At 40.2% G+C, this 16,578-nt stretch overlaps 1 protein-coding gene across 1 annotated transcript in view; it reads left to right on the forward strand.

The window, feature by feature from the left end:
- Positions 1-8,943, forward strand: part of NOX4 (NADPH oxidase 4) — a 50,323-nt gene extending 41,380 nt beyond the window's left edge. Inside the window, exons 11-12 of the mRNA XM_010078712.1 lie at positions 8,318-8,378; positions 8,900-8,943. Of these exons, the coding sequence (XP_010077014.1) occupies positions 8,318-8,378; positions 8,900-8,943 (105 nt within the window). The remainder of the gene's footprint in view (positions 1-8,317; positions 8,379-8,899) is intronic.
- Positions 8,944-16,578: the final 7,635 nt, after the last annotated feature.

Consider the following 16,578-nt stretch of genomic DNA (forward strand, 5'->3'; position numbering starts at 1 on the left):
TGTAACAAGCATCTACTGAGTTTAGCAGAGAAATGTTTTTTCTCCCATCAGAGGTACTGTTTCTAGGGTAGCTGCTAGGTCAGGTTAGAGAAAGGTCTAGGAAGTGCAGGAGAGCTTTAAAATGGAAAAAACCAAGCACAACTTTTAATCATGAATCCAGTTAACACATGGACAAAGTATTAAAGGAAATGAAGCACCCTGCCTCTTGCTGTCCTAAAATTAAGACCAGCTGAGTGGTTGGGATCTGTGCTTTAGCCTGGCAGAATACTGTGTGTGCTGGTAGGGTAGTTTGGAGGGACATGGCATTCCTCAGGGTGTTGGTGTTCTGACTAGAAAACCTATCGATCCTTTCATGGTTCTTTCCATGAGCACCTCACACCACTGGGAGCCAGTCAGCACGAGTCTGAAGATGGTCCATAGTTTTTTCTCAAGGATGGTGAAGATGGAGCCTTTTGTGCCATTCAGTTTACTTGTTTGTACAGTCGTCCCCTCAGTGCGGTGTTGCTTGGCAATGTGTCTCCATACCCTTTGAGAACTTGGAGAGGCAGCCTCGGGCAGGAACATTTTGCTCCTTCAGGGATAAAGTCTTGCATCCTGAGCATCCCGTAAGGCTGTGGTTTGTTTTTTCCACTAGCTAGCAATTTGAACTGCATAAATCATATAGGCTGAATATTGCAAGGATTGAAAGGTTTTTACTATGTTATAGGGAGTCGGACTTCATAATCCTCATGGGTCCCTTCCAACTTGTGATATTCTGTGATTCTGTGAAATGTACTGTGTCTGCTGGGGATGACAGAGTAGTCAGCAAGATTTTTACCTTTGTGAAGCTGCAGAGGTAAAGAAATACTGACTAGTCTGTAGAAGGATATCTTTGTAGTGCATCCATAGCAGAAATATCTTATGGGGTCAGGCTACTGCAGACATATTAGAAAACAAATAATTTCATATTATTTATTCAACAATGTATGTATTTTATGCAGCTTTATATATATTTTGAACTTACAATTGGCTATGGGTTTATTTACAATCCTAAGACATCCATTACAGTAAAGATTTGTGTTTTCTTGTGGTGCAAGAGTGAAACCAAGGGAAAAAAGCTCATAGACTGGGACCTAAAAAAAAAAAAAAAAGTTTTGAACACTAAGAGTAATTTAACAACTGAGACAGCGGGGTTTGAAGTAGAAAATGCTGAACTACAGACTCACCCGAGTTAGTGGGTGTGGGTTTGTGGTTTATGTTACAGGAGAAGTTAGACCCCAGATGACCAGAATGATCCTTCTTGGCACTGCAGCTGACCAGTGATGCTTCCTGAGCATCCCGCAGTGTTATGGTGTGGTTTTTTCCACTAGCTAGACTGCAGGTGTTTGGGGTTGTATAACAAGGAGTATAAGGGAATGGAAAGCGAAAGGGAGAAGTGTTTGGGATGTGTTTCTGCAGCTGGGCTGCTTGCAAGGAGTCAGCTCTGCAGTAGGAGGGCTCTGGCTGAAGCAATGAGTATTCAAGACATGGTGGTCTCGCCTTGATCATCCAGACACCCTTGATACTTAAATCATGACAGGATTCCCCCACATTCAGAGATGTTATAATGTCTCCTAATGTCTGCCAATTAAATTAGGATAGCTGTAAGGCCAAGTCTCTAACAGGGAAAGCTTTAGACAAAATCTGATCTGTAAAGTAACCCAAACCAGGAAAATAAACAGAGCCATGTTAGCGAATCTCCTAGCCTTTGAGGCAGAGATGTGTGAGTAACTCCTCAGATTAACTTTTTTTTTCCTCTGAAATTTGCTTCTTCTGCGATTCATTAGTTAAAACAAGGGGTAGCCCAGTATAACAGAGTTCACCTCTTATGAGTCAGACTGAAGTCTAGCTACTATTTTTTGGCTACCTTTATATAGCGTGCCTGTGTTTGTCATCACTCCTCTTCATTTTTTAATGCCAGGATGAATCATTTTAGGAATGTTTATGTCAGTTTTGTATGAAAACAGACAAGCTACAGCTTACTGAGCTTCCGAGGTTTAAATTTTCTTGTCATTTGACAAAGTTAAGAGCATTTTATTTTTCCTTTAAAGCAACAGATTGGTTGTGTTTAGTTCTTTTTTTCCTCCAGTTCTCCCTCTTTCTCAAGCATGCTAAGTCTTTAATGTGTTTTTCTTGATCTGTGTAAGGGTTCGTCTGAGTCTGGAGCTAGGATGGCCTGATGGAACGGGGTTCACGGTGCAGCTGGTTCACTCTGCCGGGCGGGTGGAGGTGTGGAAACAGATCAGGGGCTCAGCACTGTTTACAGTCCCTGCCAGGATATCCATAAATCTGTATTAGGATCTTATCGTGGCTTTTTCCTCAAAGTGAAAGCCTTCTTTGAAAGAGTTTCCCTTTATTTAAAGAAACTCCTTAATGAGCTTTTTAGTTCCCAAACTCAGACCAAGATGAGGTTTCACTTTGTTCTTCCAGTTGTGGCACAAATCTTCTGTGCAACTTTGGGCACTGTTCAGGCCACCTACTACAGCACCAAACACAGAAGTTGGTGTTTACTGTGCTGCATCAGCTTGAGAGCAGTATCTCTGCAGGAAGATGTAAGGAGCTTTATTTGCAGAGCCCCATGGGGGTACCTAGCTTGAGCATCCCTTTCATCTCTGTTTTTCTGCTAATAGATATTCTGTGGTGTTATCCTGGTGTATCCATCAGCACTTGGGTGACAACACTGTATCAAAACCTAACACCTCTCTAAAGAGTCTTCACAATTCTTAAGGTAGAGATGTATAGAAGAAACGGAAACTTTCACGAATTAACTTTCTATTTTCTTGCTCATTTGCTGTTGACTCACCCCAACTGCCTGCACCCCAAGTCTAAAAAAAGAGTGTTTTACAATATTTCAGTAGTATTTAACACCATTAAAATTCTTCCTATAAGGTTTGTCCTGTTTTTTCTTCTGAGTGAGATTCTTGATGGGGAAGAGATACCAGTGATGTTAAGTATGCAGGGTGTGGCTGTTCTAAGCTGGAAAGACAGATGCTGATAACGTAGTTTTCATTTACTGTATGTTGTGCTCTTCTGTGAACGGATTTTTCCACTGCTCGTCACCTCCAATATAAAATGGGTGTAATTAATAGCAATTAGTTCACTCACTTTGTGTTCATATATAGAAGCAAGGCATAGAGGAAAACAGAGAATTGTGTTCACAATGTTCTGTGAACAGATTTTTCCACTGCTCGTCACCTCCAGTAGATTTTTATACCGATATAAAGTGGGTGTAATTAATAGCAATTAGTTCACTCACTTTGTGTTCATATATAGAAGCAAGGCATAGAGGAAAACAGAGAATTGTGTTCACAATGTATAATGGATAGATAAAATATATTTCAATATGTATTAATCTAGTACTGAATTAAACATTAATTAAATTACTAAGATTATTTAAAGTTATGATCTATATTTTATCTCAACATAAAGCTATGGCTACTGGTGAGTGTAATTAATTTGATGGTTTATAAGCATAAAGTTCTCCAGGATTGTTGCAAATTCCCTATGTGAAAATTTGCATTTGTATTTCAAGTTAGCTTGAAAAAAATGGAAAAAAAATATAAAGTTGTTTTCCATCAAAATATTGAATAATCTGTATTCCATAAGTTTTACTTACATATAAAATACTATTCTCACTGCTTTGAATGTGAAAATGAATGCAAAAATAAAATAAAAATAGGCTTTGTAAACTTGCTCACTTGTGATTAACAGCTCTGAGGAAATCTACCGACTTTCTAACACTAAGAACATAGTTTGGTTTCTCCAGGGGTGTAAATCTGCAGAGCTCTATTAAATTTAACAGTATTCATTGGATTTTCAATTGTTTTTGGAGGACGGCCAAGTGCTGGCAGATAATCTGATTAGTATAGATGTTCCTACCTGTAAAATCTTTCACTTTTTAAAGATACGGATAGCTTGAGGTTAGAATAAGATTAACATAGCTTCACATAATTACACTGTCGCCACGGTTATTTTGTGTACTGTAGCATTTTAATCAAATGAGTGTGGCAAATGGGGTTCATTTAACTCTTCCAAATGCAGGAAGAACTACTGAAAAAACTTAGTACTTGTGACCTTTTGTTTGACAATGTCCAATGGCCCTTCTCATTATAAACTATTCAAGTTAGTGATTTTCCTGTTTGTAAAACATTGTTTGTTTAGGGAAAAGGAACTAAAAGAAAGTATTTTTGGCTAATCTTTACAGTATCTTTTTGGACAGTATAATGGGCAATAAGCAGAAAATAAGGGGCAGCATGCAGCTCTTGCCACAATACAGTTAATAGCCACTGGATTATTTCTTAGGGTTCCCAGAATAAAAGGAACAGGGGGAAATTCAAGTACTATACGCCAAAACACATTTAAAAAGCCATTTTGATTGTTTTTGTTCACAGCTGCAGAGAGTACGTCATACGTTGCAGAGGCCACTTTGATAGGCCTTTATTTGACCAAGACTCATGGGCTTATTCACTTGATTTCCAATTCAAGAGGGTGCTTCAGCTTGTGCTTGATTTCATAGAGCATAAAGAGATGTCAGTTTAAATGTGTGTATGAGCTGACTGTAATAAGGATCTTGAAGCGGTGTTTAGCTGTACAGTGTTTTAAAGATGAAATTTGGCAAATTAAAAGTAAAATAGGTGATAGTAAAATAGGTGATTAGAGACAGATATGTAAAATGGACAAGAGAATCATAATTCATAAGGTTTTAACACTTTCTCATAAAATCCTCATAGAGAAATTGATTAAGAACAAACTAGGTGAATGAGCAGGGAGGGAGGTGGAAAACTGGCTGAACTGCTGGGTTGAAAGGATTGTGATCAGGAGCACACAGTCCAGCTGGAGACCAGTCAGTAGGGGTATACCTCAGGGGTGAATACTGGTTTGCAAATGAAACAGAGCTGGGAAGAGTGGTGGATACACTAGGTGTTTGTGCTGACATTTGAGGGACCTTGAGAGGCTGGAAAAATGGGAAACCAGTAGACTCATGAAGATCATGAAAGGGAATTGCCAAATCCTGCCTCTGGTAAGGATTAAACCCATGATGGGAACTGACTGACTGGAAAGCAGCTCAGCAGAGGACGATCTGGGGGTCTTGGTGGCCACCAAGTTGACCATGAGCCAGCAATGTGCCCTTGCAGCAAAGAAAGCCAACAGTGTCCTGGGCTGTATTAGGCAGAGTATTGTCAGCCAGTTGAGGGAGGTGACCCTTCCCCTCTGCTCAGCACTGGTGAGATACATCTGGAGCATTGTGTCCGGTGCTGGGCTCCCCAGTACAAGAGAGACATGGACATACTGGAGCGCAAAGTGCCAGGAAGATGATTAAGGAACTGGAGCATCTCTTGAATGAAGAGAGGCTGAGAGAGCTGGAACTGCTGGAGAAGTGAAGAAGACAGAGCCAGACTCTTCTCAGTGGCACCCAGTGACAGGACAGCACAATCAGAAATCCACAAGGTTCCATCTGAACATTAGAAAAAACCCCACTTTTTCTGTGAGGCCATAAGAGTTTGCTCAGAGAAGCTGTGGAGTCTTGATCCTTGGAGACATTCAAAACCTGACTGGCCACTGTCTTGGGCCACCAGCTCTCACTGACCCTGCTCAAGCAGGAGGATTGAAGTAGCTAATCTGCAGAGGTACTTTCTTGTCTCAGCTATCCTATAATTTTGTAATTTAATGAAGAAGGTTAAATATACAAGAGGATATTTTAATTGCACTTCATTACACATCCACAGTGGTCTGTCAATAACATGGGAAAGTGTACCCACTTTCATGATTAAACTTCTGAAAACTGTCTTTGAATATTTTCTTAAATTTCTGGAATATATTCTCTAACAGTATGGAAAAAGCCACAATTTGGAGATATATTGTGGTCATGGAGATGAGAGAGTTAAAATAAGTATTCTGTGAACAGGATTTTCAACATTAAAATTCCAGATGCAAGGGCTATAGATTAGGTTATCTAGGGACCTGAGAAGCTGGATTAGCAAGAGAGGTTGCACCATTTCTCTGGGCTGCCTATTCCATGGTGAAGAATTTTTTTCTTATGTCCAGATGGAATTTCCCCTGAAGCAACCTGTGTCTCTGGTCTCTTGTCCTGTCATCATGCACGATGGTGAAGAGAGCACCTTTGTCTTCTCTATAGCTATTTTTTAGGTATTGGAAGATGGTGATCTCCCTGAGCTTTCTCTTCTGTGGGTTACACAAGCACATTCTCTTTTTGACCTCTCTGTGTGTATCAGGTTCTCCAATCCTCTCATCATCTTGGTGGCCTGTCTCTGGACCCTCTCCAATGTTTCTCTTTATTGAACTGGGGGAAATTAATTCAGTGTAACCTAGATGATGGGCGTGTTTCTTCTGGTTAGATTTAGCAGCATAGTAAGATTTTTCCAGATCTCTCGAAGGAACTCACATACCCAGTTATAAGTATCAAAATAGGCTTCCTAAAGTCTAAAGAGAAATAAATCTCTTTTTTATTGGATAATTTTTCAACGTAGTGCAGAAAGGAGTTAGTCACAAGTGTAATGTAAAGGATAACGGGTTTGAACCTATTCTGCCTGGAGACAAGGGCTATTCTGCCTTTAACTTTAATGGAAGGAAGGAATGACAGACAATTTTATAGAAGATATGCTGAACGGGGACTTTGCATAGTTGAACTAAGAAAATTGTTCAACCTCCTGTGAAACGCACACTGAAAAATAAACTCTGCTAAAGGCTGTTACAGAGGCCCCCAGGAGAACAGATATTTTTGCTTCCAGTGTGCTTCTTTCTAGCTGGGAGGCTGCTCGCCTACTTTTATATGGAGAATTGGTCTTGATATTTTTGTTGGAAGACATTGCAACTAGCCACAGCAAATACAAGCCTCACTGTGTGAGGTTTGCCTGCATCCCTCCCTTGATGACATTATTTTTGAAGGCTAAGACTCACCAGAACACTTCTAAGTTTCTGTACCAAATTTTTATAGGAAAACTTGAAAGCTGACAAGGAATCAAACATGAGTCTGTCTAGTAATCAGCAGTCTTAACAAGAATGCTATTTCCCTCCGGGAACATGGAGTGACTAGCCAGGATATTGCATTCTCTGTTTAGGTTTATGAAGATGTAGAGAATGCTAACCTTTTATCTGTGTCTTTGCTGCTAAGTAAAGAGATCATAGGAACTGATCCTCAGCCTTGAGTCCAGCGGTTTTCCCCTCCTCAACAAATTATCCTGAGAACTCTAGTGGGAATGGTCCGAACAGAGCCAAGAATTGTCCTCACATGATTGAGTGTTTGGTGCTTGGATTCACTCCCTGGGCCTCTTTTATTTAAAATATAGATGTGTTCCTTGAATTTAAGCTGTCTCTTCAGATTTCATATTTGTCAGTGGCAGTAGGAAAAAAAAGAAAGAAAAACGTTTCATCTGTTGGGTGTTGGATTCACGATGGAGCTTGGATCAGTCATTAACAGGCTCTAAGAAAGGTGTCAAAACTCCATAACAATATCTCCTATCAAAAAGAAACCAGTGGTGTTGGTTTATAGAAGGGAAGAATCTTTTCTTGAGAAAACAGCTTGTCCTGTTTGTGTGTGAGATCATTTGGTGTACCTGCAAAAGCTGTCCAGACAGTGCATTTGCAATCTATAGCTAAGAAGGAACAAAACTGAGAGGGCACCTTAGACCTTTGACATGTCTTGACTGGAGGTTTTTAGATACTATGGTGCGGATAAGACTGTAAATAATATCATTCCTGTTTTGATAGTTGCAAGTAAGTAGACCCAAGGTGATGGCATAGGTGAATGGTGGCTGCAGAGTGATTTTTATGATGTGCCATGCAATCTGGTGTTTTTCCTTTGCAAACTCTGAGCTCTTGGGAAGTGCAGCAGAATCTCACTTTTCAGTTGGAAGAATGCATCAGTTGTGTGAGTACGATCAGCTTGAAAACATGAGCTCTGACATTCAAGAACCAGGAGTGATGGGGCAGTTCCTGATTTTGAATTATAAAGGTCCATAGCAGAGGGAGTATTTTTGTGCTGTTGTATCCTCTGTTGGTCTCATTGCCGAGTAATGCTTAGTGAAGTGGCTGTTCCAAATCATACCCTCAGCCAAACCCATCCCAAACTCCTCTGTGAACAGAAGAAAGGGTTAAGAGCAAGTGGAGATGAGCCATGCTTGGCTTGCTGAACTGTACTGATGCTAGTCTTGCTTTTTAAAGGATATGGCTGTTCAGGAATGACCTGTTTACACCAGGTTCTGTCTTAACCGTACTTTGAATGTATTTTGTTATTTTCTTGTTACTTAGAAGTGGTCCTTAATATATTTAATATTTTTAGTGCCCTACAGATACCAAAGCAACGTTTGGGGTCCACCTTAAAGTAGTAGGAGACTGGACAGGTATGTAGAAAAACAATTCCTTTTCAGAGACAAATACCTTTATTTTAACTGTTATCCCTTTCTGGCTTCAGCACAATTGTACCTTGATTGTGGCATATTCTCACTGGAGATTACTCATGCTTGTTTTCCCAAAGTTGTTTTTTATTACGTTCTTGATGCAAGCCCTGCTTTATTCAGATGTGCATTTCTTCAGATAACATGTTTTTCCAACTACTAACAGATGTTCTGACTGCAATTCAATAATTTTCAATGTTCCTCTGTTTCTGCCTCTTTTTCCTGTTTTTTGGTAGCCTGCTGCCCCTGTGCAGTGCCTGGCCTCTGTGCGTAGTAGTCTCTGCAGAAATGCTGAAATGTGCAGCTCCCAGATAAGAGGATTTTCTTGCCAGCAGTTTGGATGGCTGCCAGGTTAATTAGCACCTATGGTACACTGAGATTACAGGTTCCTTTCTTGTTCTTCCATGCTCTTCCATTGCTCTTTGAATGTCCTCCAGACCAGGGGTGTAAGCCAGGATTCCCTGCAGACGAGAGTCGCGATTTGCTGCTCCCTGAGACAGCTGTATACTGAAGTGATAGTTGTCATTATTCCTTGGCGGCTGACTTTCTTCTTGCTTAACATAGCATTTCCTTGTAAGGAAGACAAATACACAGCACCATCTTGTTCATTTCTTATGGAGAAATGTTTTCCATCTTAATTTCTATCGTCTTGTGTTATTGTGGAACTGAGTCAAAGGAGCTTGTCGCCCTGAAAGGGATTAGAACAATTCAGGGAGAATAATTCCATGAATGTCTGTTGAACTTGTTGGTCCAGCTGCATACCTGGCTGTGGAAGTCGCTCAAACTTTTAACAGTCAAAGGTTGGGAGGGCAATGCCGTATGCACGCATTCTCTATAATCACCCTGATTTTCTGTTCTCGCTTGAAGTATAGGATGTTGGCCAGACAGAGGCAGATTATGGGCCTGATTAGCCTCTGGTCTGCCCCGGTATGATTGCTCTTTTGTTGTTAAACATCATTCCTACCTGGGAGAGGACGGTAGGCTATGGGAAAAAGTAGGGTGGAGAAGCGGAGTTTTCCAAAACAAGTGGCATCTTTGAAGTTTTCTGGTGGCCTCTGTGGTGCTAATTGCTCTGTATTAGCATTTAAATGTCATTCTCCCAACTCAGTATCTGTACTCTCCATTGAGAGACAGGTCTGCCCAGGTGGGACTGTATGAGATTGAGGACACTTTCACATTACAGAGACTGTTGTATTAGTTTTGCTGAACAGGGATATCTCTCCTGAGGTCAAATGTGCTGTCAAGAAGCAGGCGGTTTACCCAACCCTTTATGCTGCATCTGTACCGTGGAGCCCTGTTCTCACTCTGTCCCTTAAGCTCTGTGGCAGTTTATGGCCTCTAATCCGCTGACTGTTTGAGGAAGGATTATGATATTTGCCACATTCCTTATAATCTTTCTTAAGCATGCTCTAATGGCTGCTTCTGCAGGCAGGATATTGGGCTGGAGGAGTTTTTATGTGACATACTATCACTTGAGCTCTTCTCATGACCTGTTCTCTCAGCCTTTATCCTATTTATTCAAATTCCTTTTTGTATCACATTTTCACATTCCTGACAGCTTATGCCTGACACCAAAGAGAGTTAACAGAGAACACAATTACAAGTCTAAATTAAAAGGATGCAAGAAAAGTGCAGATATGTTGTGAAATGTAGAGAAGAAGTGGTTAGTTTGAGACATTTCTCCTTTTGTTGACTTCAGCTTCTGCTGCCTGCACCTGAGAGATGTGGTGAAGGAACAATTTCCTGCCATTAGCTGTAAGGACTTGAGGGGGATACACACTGCTGGCAAACTAATTCGGCAAGTTATGTTTCAGGTCAAGTCTCACGCACCGAGTTGTATGTTTTGAAAATTTAATAGAATACCTTCTGGCCTTAGTGACTTTGTTTTGTAGGTTGGGAAAGCAACTTCATGTTAAGAGACAAGATAAGGGGTAATAGAATTGTCAACTCCTGATGAGAAGTTGCTGGTAATGGGAAATCATTTATTGCCCATATCCCAGTGCATATCATTTTAGATATATAATGTAAGAAATCAAAAGGAGGGGTTTCTTAAAAAGGCAGTCACTCTAGAAATAATTTTTTTGCACATGAGCAGATATTTAGTAGATTTTCAGGTGATACTGTTACTTGCTTTTTAAAGCAATAATTTGAATAATGAAAAATGTAGGACAGAAAAAGCAGGGAGGAGAGGAAGAAAGCTCAGAAACAGTAGCTATGAGGCCTTTGCAAACCAAATGGTAATCCAGACCCCTAAGTGATGTATTTTTTGTGCCGCTGAAATCAAATGGTGCTATCTGAGCTTAGAAGAGCTGAGAACCTGCCCTTCTCAGAAGCAGATTTGGATAAAGGCACAACGTTCCCTCCCATTAGGTAGGCAGTGGCATTCTTCAGATAAATTTCCAACATAAATCTGGGCTCTTTCATTTCTCATCTATGTTATGGTGGTATTCATGACTGTATTGTGCATAGCTTTCATGTTTGTCACAGAAAACAGAGACATGCAGGCACTGGTATTGCTGTCTTGTGCCCTCAGATGCCTGTGTAGCAGATGCTTTCACCTGAAATACTTCCCATGGCTCCCTTTGTAGACCTCTGACCTGTTTATGTTTTTAGTTTAGGATGAGACAAACCAGGCCCCAAGAATGCCTTTTTCTCTTCACTCATTGTAAAGAAAGTCTAGATACGTACATCACTACCTCAGAGGTAGTTTAGTTAGACAATTAGTTGTGATTTTTCCCATGTAAAAAGTTCCTAACATGATTTTTCTTTCTTTTACCATGTGCACTGGGTATTGTGCATAGTGGAACAGCTATGATAGACCTTCCTAAAGGATGGGTTTGCTATAATGTAATGATTACTGTCCTTGTGCTGACATGTGATTTACTCAAGTCAGCGCCTATTGTATTAACAAAACATTTAGTGGCATTGTGGTTGCTCATATTATCAATGCAATTATTTTGTCATATTGCAGAGGTGAAACCTATGGCTGTAGACCACAGCTTAGTTAGCCTGTCAGGACATAGGCATCCAAGTTACGATGGGTTTGCAGTGGCTGATCGGTGCTCTGTAAATGTGAAGCCCTGCAGGCTGGATGAGCCCTGGGGCTCCGAGCTGAGGCTGCCTGTCTTCCTCAGCAGCTGCCTGGCAGCTATTGCAGCTGAGCTGGTGGATGGTGATTTTAAACCCTGCAGTAACGTTGAAGTCCCTGCAATGGCTCGTGCATGGGTCAGAGCTGTGAGGTCCATGGGTTAGCTAATGAGCTGATCTTGTTATTAGCCTCCCTGCTAAACACCTGTTCTGTTCTGCTTCTCTCATATCTCTGTGGTCGCCTGTTTCTCCTGAAGCTTTGAAAAAATTGTTGGCTTAGTATTTACAAAAGGGTTTTTTGAAAGTTTTTTTGTCCCACTTACTGTCTAGTTTGTCCTCAGTGTTGTCATCTATCAGCTTTATGCTTCCCCGGTCTGTGCTGCTGCCTCAAGTACTGCTGCTTGTTTAGTTTTAATGCCGACATTTCTTCTGGCACCTCCAGAGGGAAAAAGAGAGGCCATGGGCCATGCCTTGTGTCCAGCCACTTGACAGCAGTGAAAAAAAAAAAAACAAAACATGGCAGTGTATCAAAACAATGTGTCTCATTCACTAGACAAACTTCAGGGTGCAAGACAGAAAGTGATATTGATGATGCCAAAATAACAGACTTCTGAAGCCATGCGGCATGTTTTTGTGGAAAACAAATACACAGCACTCAGAGGTGTTAAGGCGAACTGCATGCCTTCAGGCAATAAAACATGCTCTGTTGCAGTGTGTTGCTGGTAGAAATTGATGTGGGACTGTGTTTGAAACACTGCTGCTGTTCTGTACTCTACAGAAATTTTTACCTGATGGTGACATCATCCTGCTGAGTAGTTGCATATGATCCTAGAGATGTTTGCAAGGCCTGTGCACCATCCTGAGCAGCATGGTATTTATCATGGGGATGCCATAAGAGCACATTGATACCACCCATTAAATGTGAGGCTGCTCTCCTGTTACTGAATGTTATGGCAGCAGGAGATGTTGATGTGTCTCAGCCAGAACAGACAGATTGTGGGGTACCAATCTGCATCACCCTACTAAACTCTAGATCTCATCAGAAAAATACGTATTTTTGATAATTCTTCCTGCTAGAGATGAGGATATACACGGTCACTAGGTCATTTAGGTACTCACTACCTTATTTTTAAACTGATGTGGTATTATGTGAATTTTTGTCAGATATTGTCATAGTCCTTTTTCTGGAAGGCCCACATTTGGAGCAGGAAGTTTCAGGGGAAAAAAAAAAAAAAAGCAACTGACTAACCAACCAAACATTTTTCAGTTAGAAATAACAATTTTCCAGAACATGGCAAAGGTATGAAAGCCCAGGTCTTGTTTAACTCCCTATGGACTAAAACCCGAGACAGCAAAGAGTACACCCCCCCTGTTTTCTTGTTTTTGAACAGACTAGAGTTTTAAGGGAGTTGTTTGGGATTTTGGAGGCTGACTAAGGATTTTTTGCAGACTCACCAGAAGAAAAGACACATACCTTTCAAGTGGCTCTGAAGGAAGTATGATCCAAACTTGCTGGGCTGGGAGGGTTTGTGAGGTTGGTCAGGAGTATCTACATGACCTTGTTAAGCCCTTGCAACTCATGGTTTCGAGAATGCCTGAAGCACCCCAAGGTTCGCTGTGCATTGCTGCGCTTAGCTGGAATTTATCAGCAAGAGTAGAAGCTAGCTAAGAAGCAGTATTTTATTTTCAGTAACCCCAACGATAGTTTTACAGATATTTAAGTAGTGGATCATTCAGTAAGTATCTACTGTGTTCTTAGATCTTGATTCAGACTGGTTGAATGTGTGAAGCAGAAGATGACAAGAAGGAATAATAAGACTACAAAGTCTGCCCATAGGATGTGACAAGATTGTTCCAGGATCACTCTAACTAACGGCTACTGAGTTTCTTTGAAAATATCTAGTCACTGGTGATGAACAGTCTGTCAACTCTTTTGCTATTGCCTCCAAGTCTATTTGATTTGGGCCCATTCTGTTCCATAGTAACACATATTTTGTTGTGTTTAGTTATTCCATGAGATTCCTGGCAGGGTGTAAAGGCGCTAATGATGTGGTGCTGTCAGTTGTTCCAGCAAAATCAACGCGTGGTTTTGGAAGCAGAAGACAGAGATGGGATAGATGTTATTTTCCTCTGTTACATGTTATGGCTACTGATTCTTATATTGTCAGTGAATCATACTTACACTTCTGGGGAAGATATCACAAGTAGGTGCTAAAAAGGTTTAATTGTGTTTCTTTTTATATAATTTGACATTAGTAATAAAAGTAATGCTGTTACATTACTGGGAGGTTAAAAAGCCTTAATAATGTAATTAGCTAAAGTGTGCCATAAGGAATACTAGTTTTATTCTTCGTTGCCATTAATGTTCATTAATTATTTTATTTATGACTGCAAACAATCTCAATAAAAGACAGGATTAAGGGAATGGAGAAGAGGAAGGAGAACAGATTTAGCTTACTGGGTTGATGCTGAAAGCCCCTTTCCTCTGATTAAAGAATTAGTGCTGAAGGTGAATGCATCTGATTTTTTTTCTCCAGACCTGGGTTGGTTTACATTAGTTGAACTCCAGCTGACTCAGTACCAAAACCAGTGTAGCTTGAGTCAACTACGACTTGAACAGTTAATGAATTTTACCTCTACAGGGAAAGAAAGATCTTTAAGCTAGAAAGTTGCCTTGAAGGAAATTTTCGCCTACTCTGAAGTCCTTTCTTCATGCATCCATTTCTTTGTAATCTTCCACCTTTTTGCATATCCCAGGCTCTTTTTAATAATGTAATGAATATAGAAAATTACATGGCTGAATAATGTAAATTATTTTTATCCTTTGATATAATATGGACAGGATGTGTGGATGTTTGTGGTTCAAGAACTGATCCAAGAATACAAAGTTGAAGGATTCCTTGTCATGCCTCATGTATTTTAAGTACCCTTACGAACTACAGGGATGAAACCTTCGGAGCACATTAGCATGTAGCAGCTGATGGGATCTAAATGAATGTAGTGAAAAAAAGCAAAAAGCTGCTCTCTGCTGTGCGGATAGAGTCATAAGATAGAGAAGTTTCAGGACATGTATTTGAGCGGACTGCCAGGCAAATTTCTGGTTTTGTAATCATTATTTATATGCTATGTTTGCCTGTTTAAGAAGATAAAGTTGCTGTTCTGGAGTTGCCTGTGTTTCACCATTTTTCTGTTAATCTTTGCTTAGGGATGCTTAGGGAAGTCCCATTTTTTGCAGTAGTTTCTGAGCAGAGGTACACGGCTGCTTCAGGCAATGAATATGCAAAGTCAGGCTGGACTTTCTGGTTCCTTTGTGTGAGCACATTTAACAAGCTCAGTTGTGTAGTGGTTTCCAGAGAAATGGGAGAGTTCACATGAAGATGCCAGCTCTTCATGGATGCCTGTACTTCCCTGGGGCCATAGTGGACTCCCCGAGATGCCATTCGAGTTTACTAAAGAATCCCTACCAAAACACCTTCTTGTTTTCTTCCCAGTTCATTGAAACTTCTCCCTCAGGAACAGAAGGAAAAAGCAGACATGCTTCAGACTTGGAATTATGAGTTACCACAGTTTAACTAACAGTTGATACTTAAAATATCTTAAAAGAAGATTTGAAAGGATTCTTTCGTGGATCCTTTTCTAACAGGTTGTAAATATGCTGTAGCTAATTAGGGAGACTATATTTCAAATTTGGAACATTAAAAAATAAGGAAAACTTCTGTAGGAACTGTTGATATTTATAAACTTTCTTATCAAAAGGTATGGTTATTTTTATGTGCTCCCAACTCCCACATGATATTTTAGAATTTCTTAGAATAGTTTCTATACAGAAGTGAACATAAACCAAAAACAAAACTAGGGGTTGAATTAGTCTGCAGATTTTTCAGCTTCAGCCTTTCAGCGAAGCATCAAACTCTAGCTGGAGAATTCAGGTTTTTCTATAAGGAAACAGAGTCAGTCTGTGATCCACAAATTTCTGAGGAGCATCTTGAAGCCACAGCTCTTCTCTGCCCCAGTCTTCCTGTGGAAATCTGTCCCATTAAGTCATAAAGACTATTAAAAAAAAAATCTGTCGCCAACCAACTATATAGTTATTGACTGCAAAATTAGGATTCTTGTGGAAAAAAAAAAAAATGACAACTGCAGAAGTGTTGTACTGTAGTCCTGTGATGTCATGTAGTCCAGTAGTGGACTATGAACTTTGTGGTCCCATACCTCAAGAAAGCTGATACCCCGGTGTAGAACACATATGTGGGGGCAAGTTCCTAATGGGGATGGAGTCAGACTGCCAGTGCAATACATTTTTTTAATATAAAGGCATCCTTTTGTGGGTGTCAGTCCACTAAATTAATTAGTAATTAAAACCCAATTTTTAAAATTTTATTAGGCTTTGAAATTTCAAAAGAAGGTGAGACAAATGCCTTATGTACTCTAAAAAGTTTAAAACGCTGCAAGGTAAATTAATTGCTAGTGCTTCCAAATTTTGAGCAAAATTTGAGGTGGTGGTTGCTACATGCTGAACGTGGCATTTCTTAATGAGACAATGACTCAATTATCTCAGTATTAACTAAAGCGCTGTGAGAAGAAACTGTAGGAGGGAATTCATAGGCTGGAAATCACTTTCCAAAACGTGAATGGGATTGCAGTGATGCCCGTTGTGGTACGTGGAGTAGAGCATGCCGTGAGGGTGCTTTGGTATGAAGCTCAGCAGCTGATGGGCAGGGTGCAGCATGTATTTAGTTTCACTGACATTATAACCCACATTTGTGCAGCTCAGGCATGTTCTTGTTCTTCCCCTTTTTTTTCTTTATTTAAAGTGATTTTTTGATCAGAATGGGGATAAAATGACAGAGCTTGTTTCAAAGAGGATGTCATGATACTTCTTATTTATATCGTTTGTGACATTTGTAGCAGGTTAGACCAAAGTACACTGCAATGAAATAAAATTCCATGAGAGGCAAATTTTGTAGGGAGAGGTAATATCTTTTATTAGATCAGCTGAAACAGCTAGAGAAAGTACAGGCAGGCTTTCAGGCATGCAGTGCCTTCAGCAGGTTTGACA

The sequence above is a fragment of the Pterocles gutturalis genome, unplaced genomic scaffold (assembly GCF_000699245.1).
Source record: "Pterocles gutturalis isolate BGI_N339 unplaced genomic scaffold, ASM69924v1 scaffold12248, whole genome shotgun sequence".
NCBI classification, from domain to species: Eukaryota; Metazoa; Chordata; class Aves; order Pterocliformes; family Pteroclidae; genus Pterocles; species Pterocles gutturalis.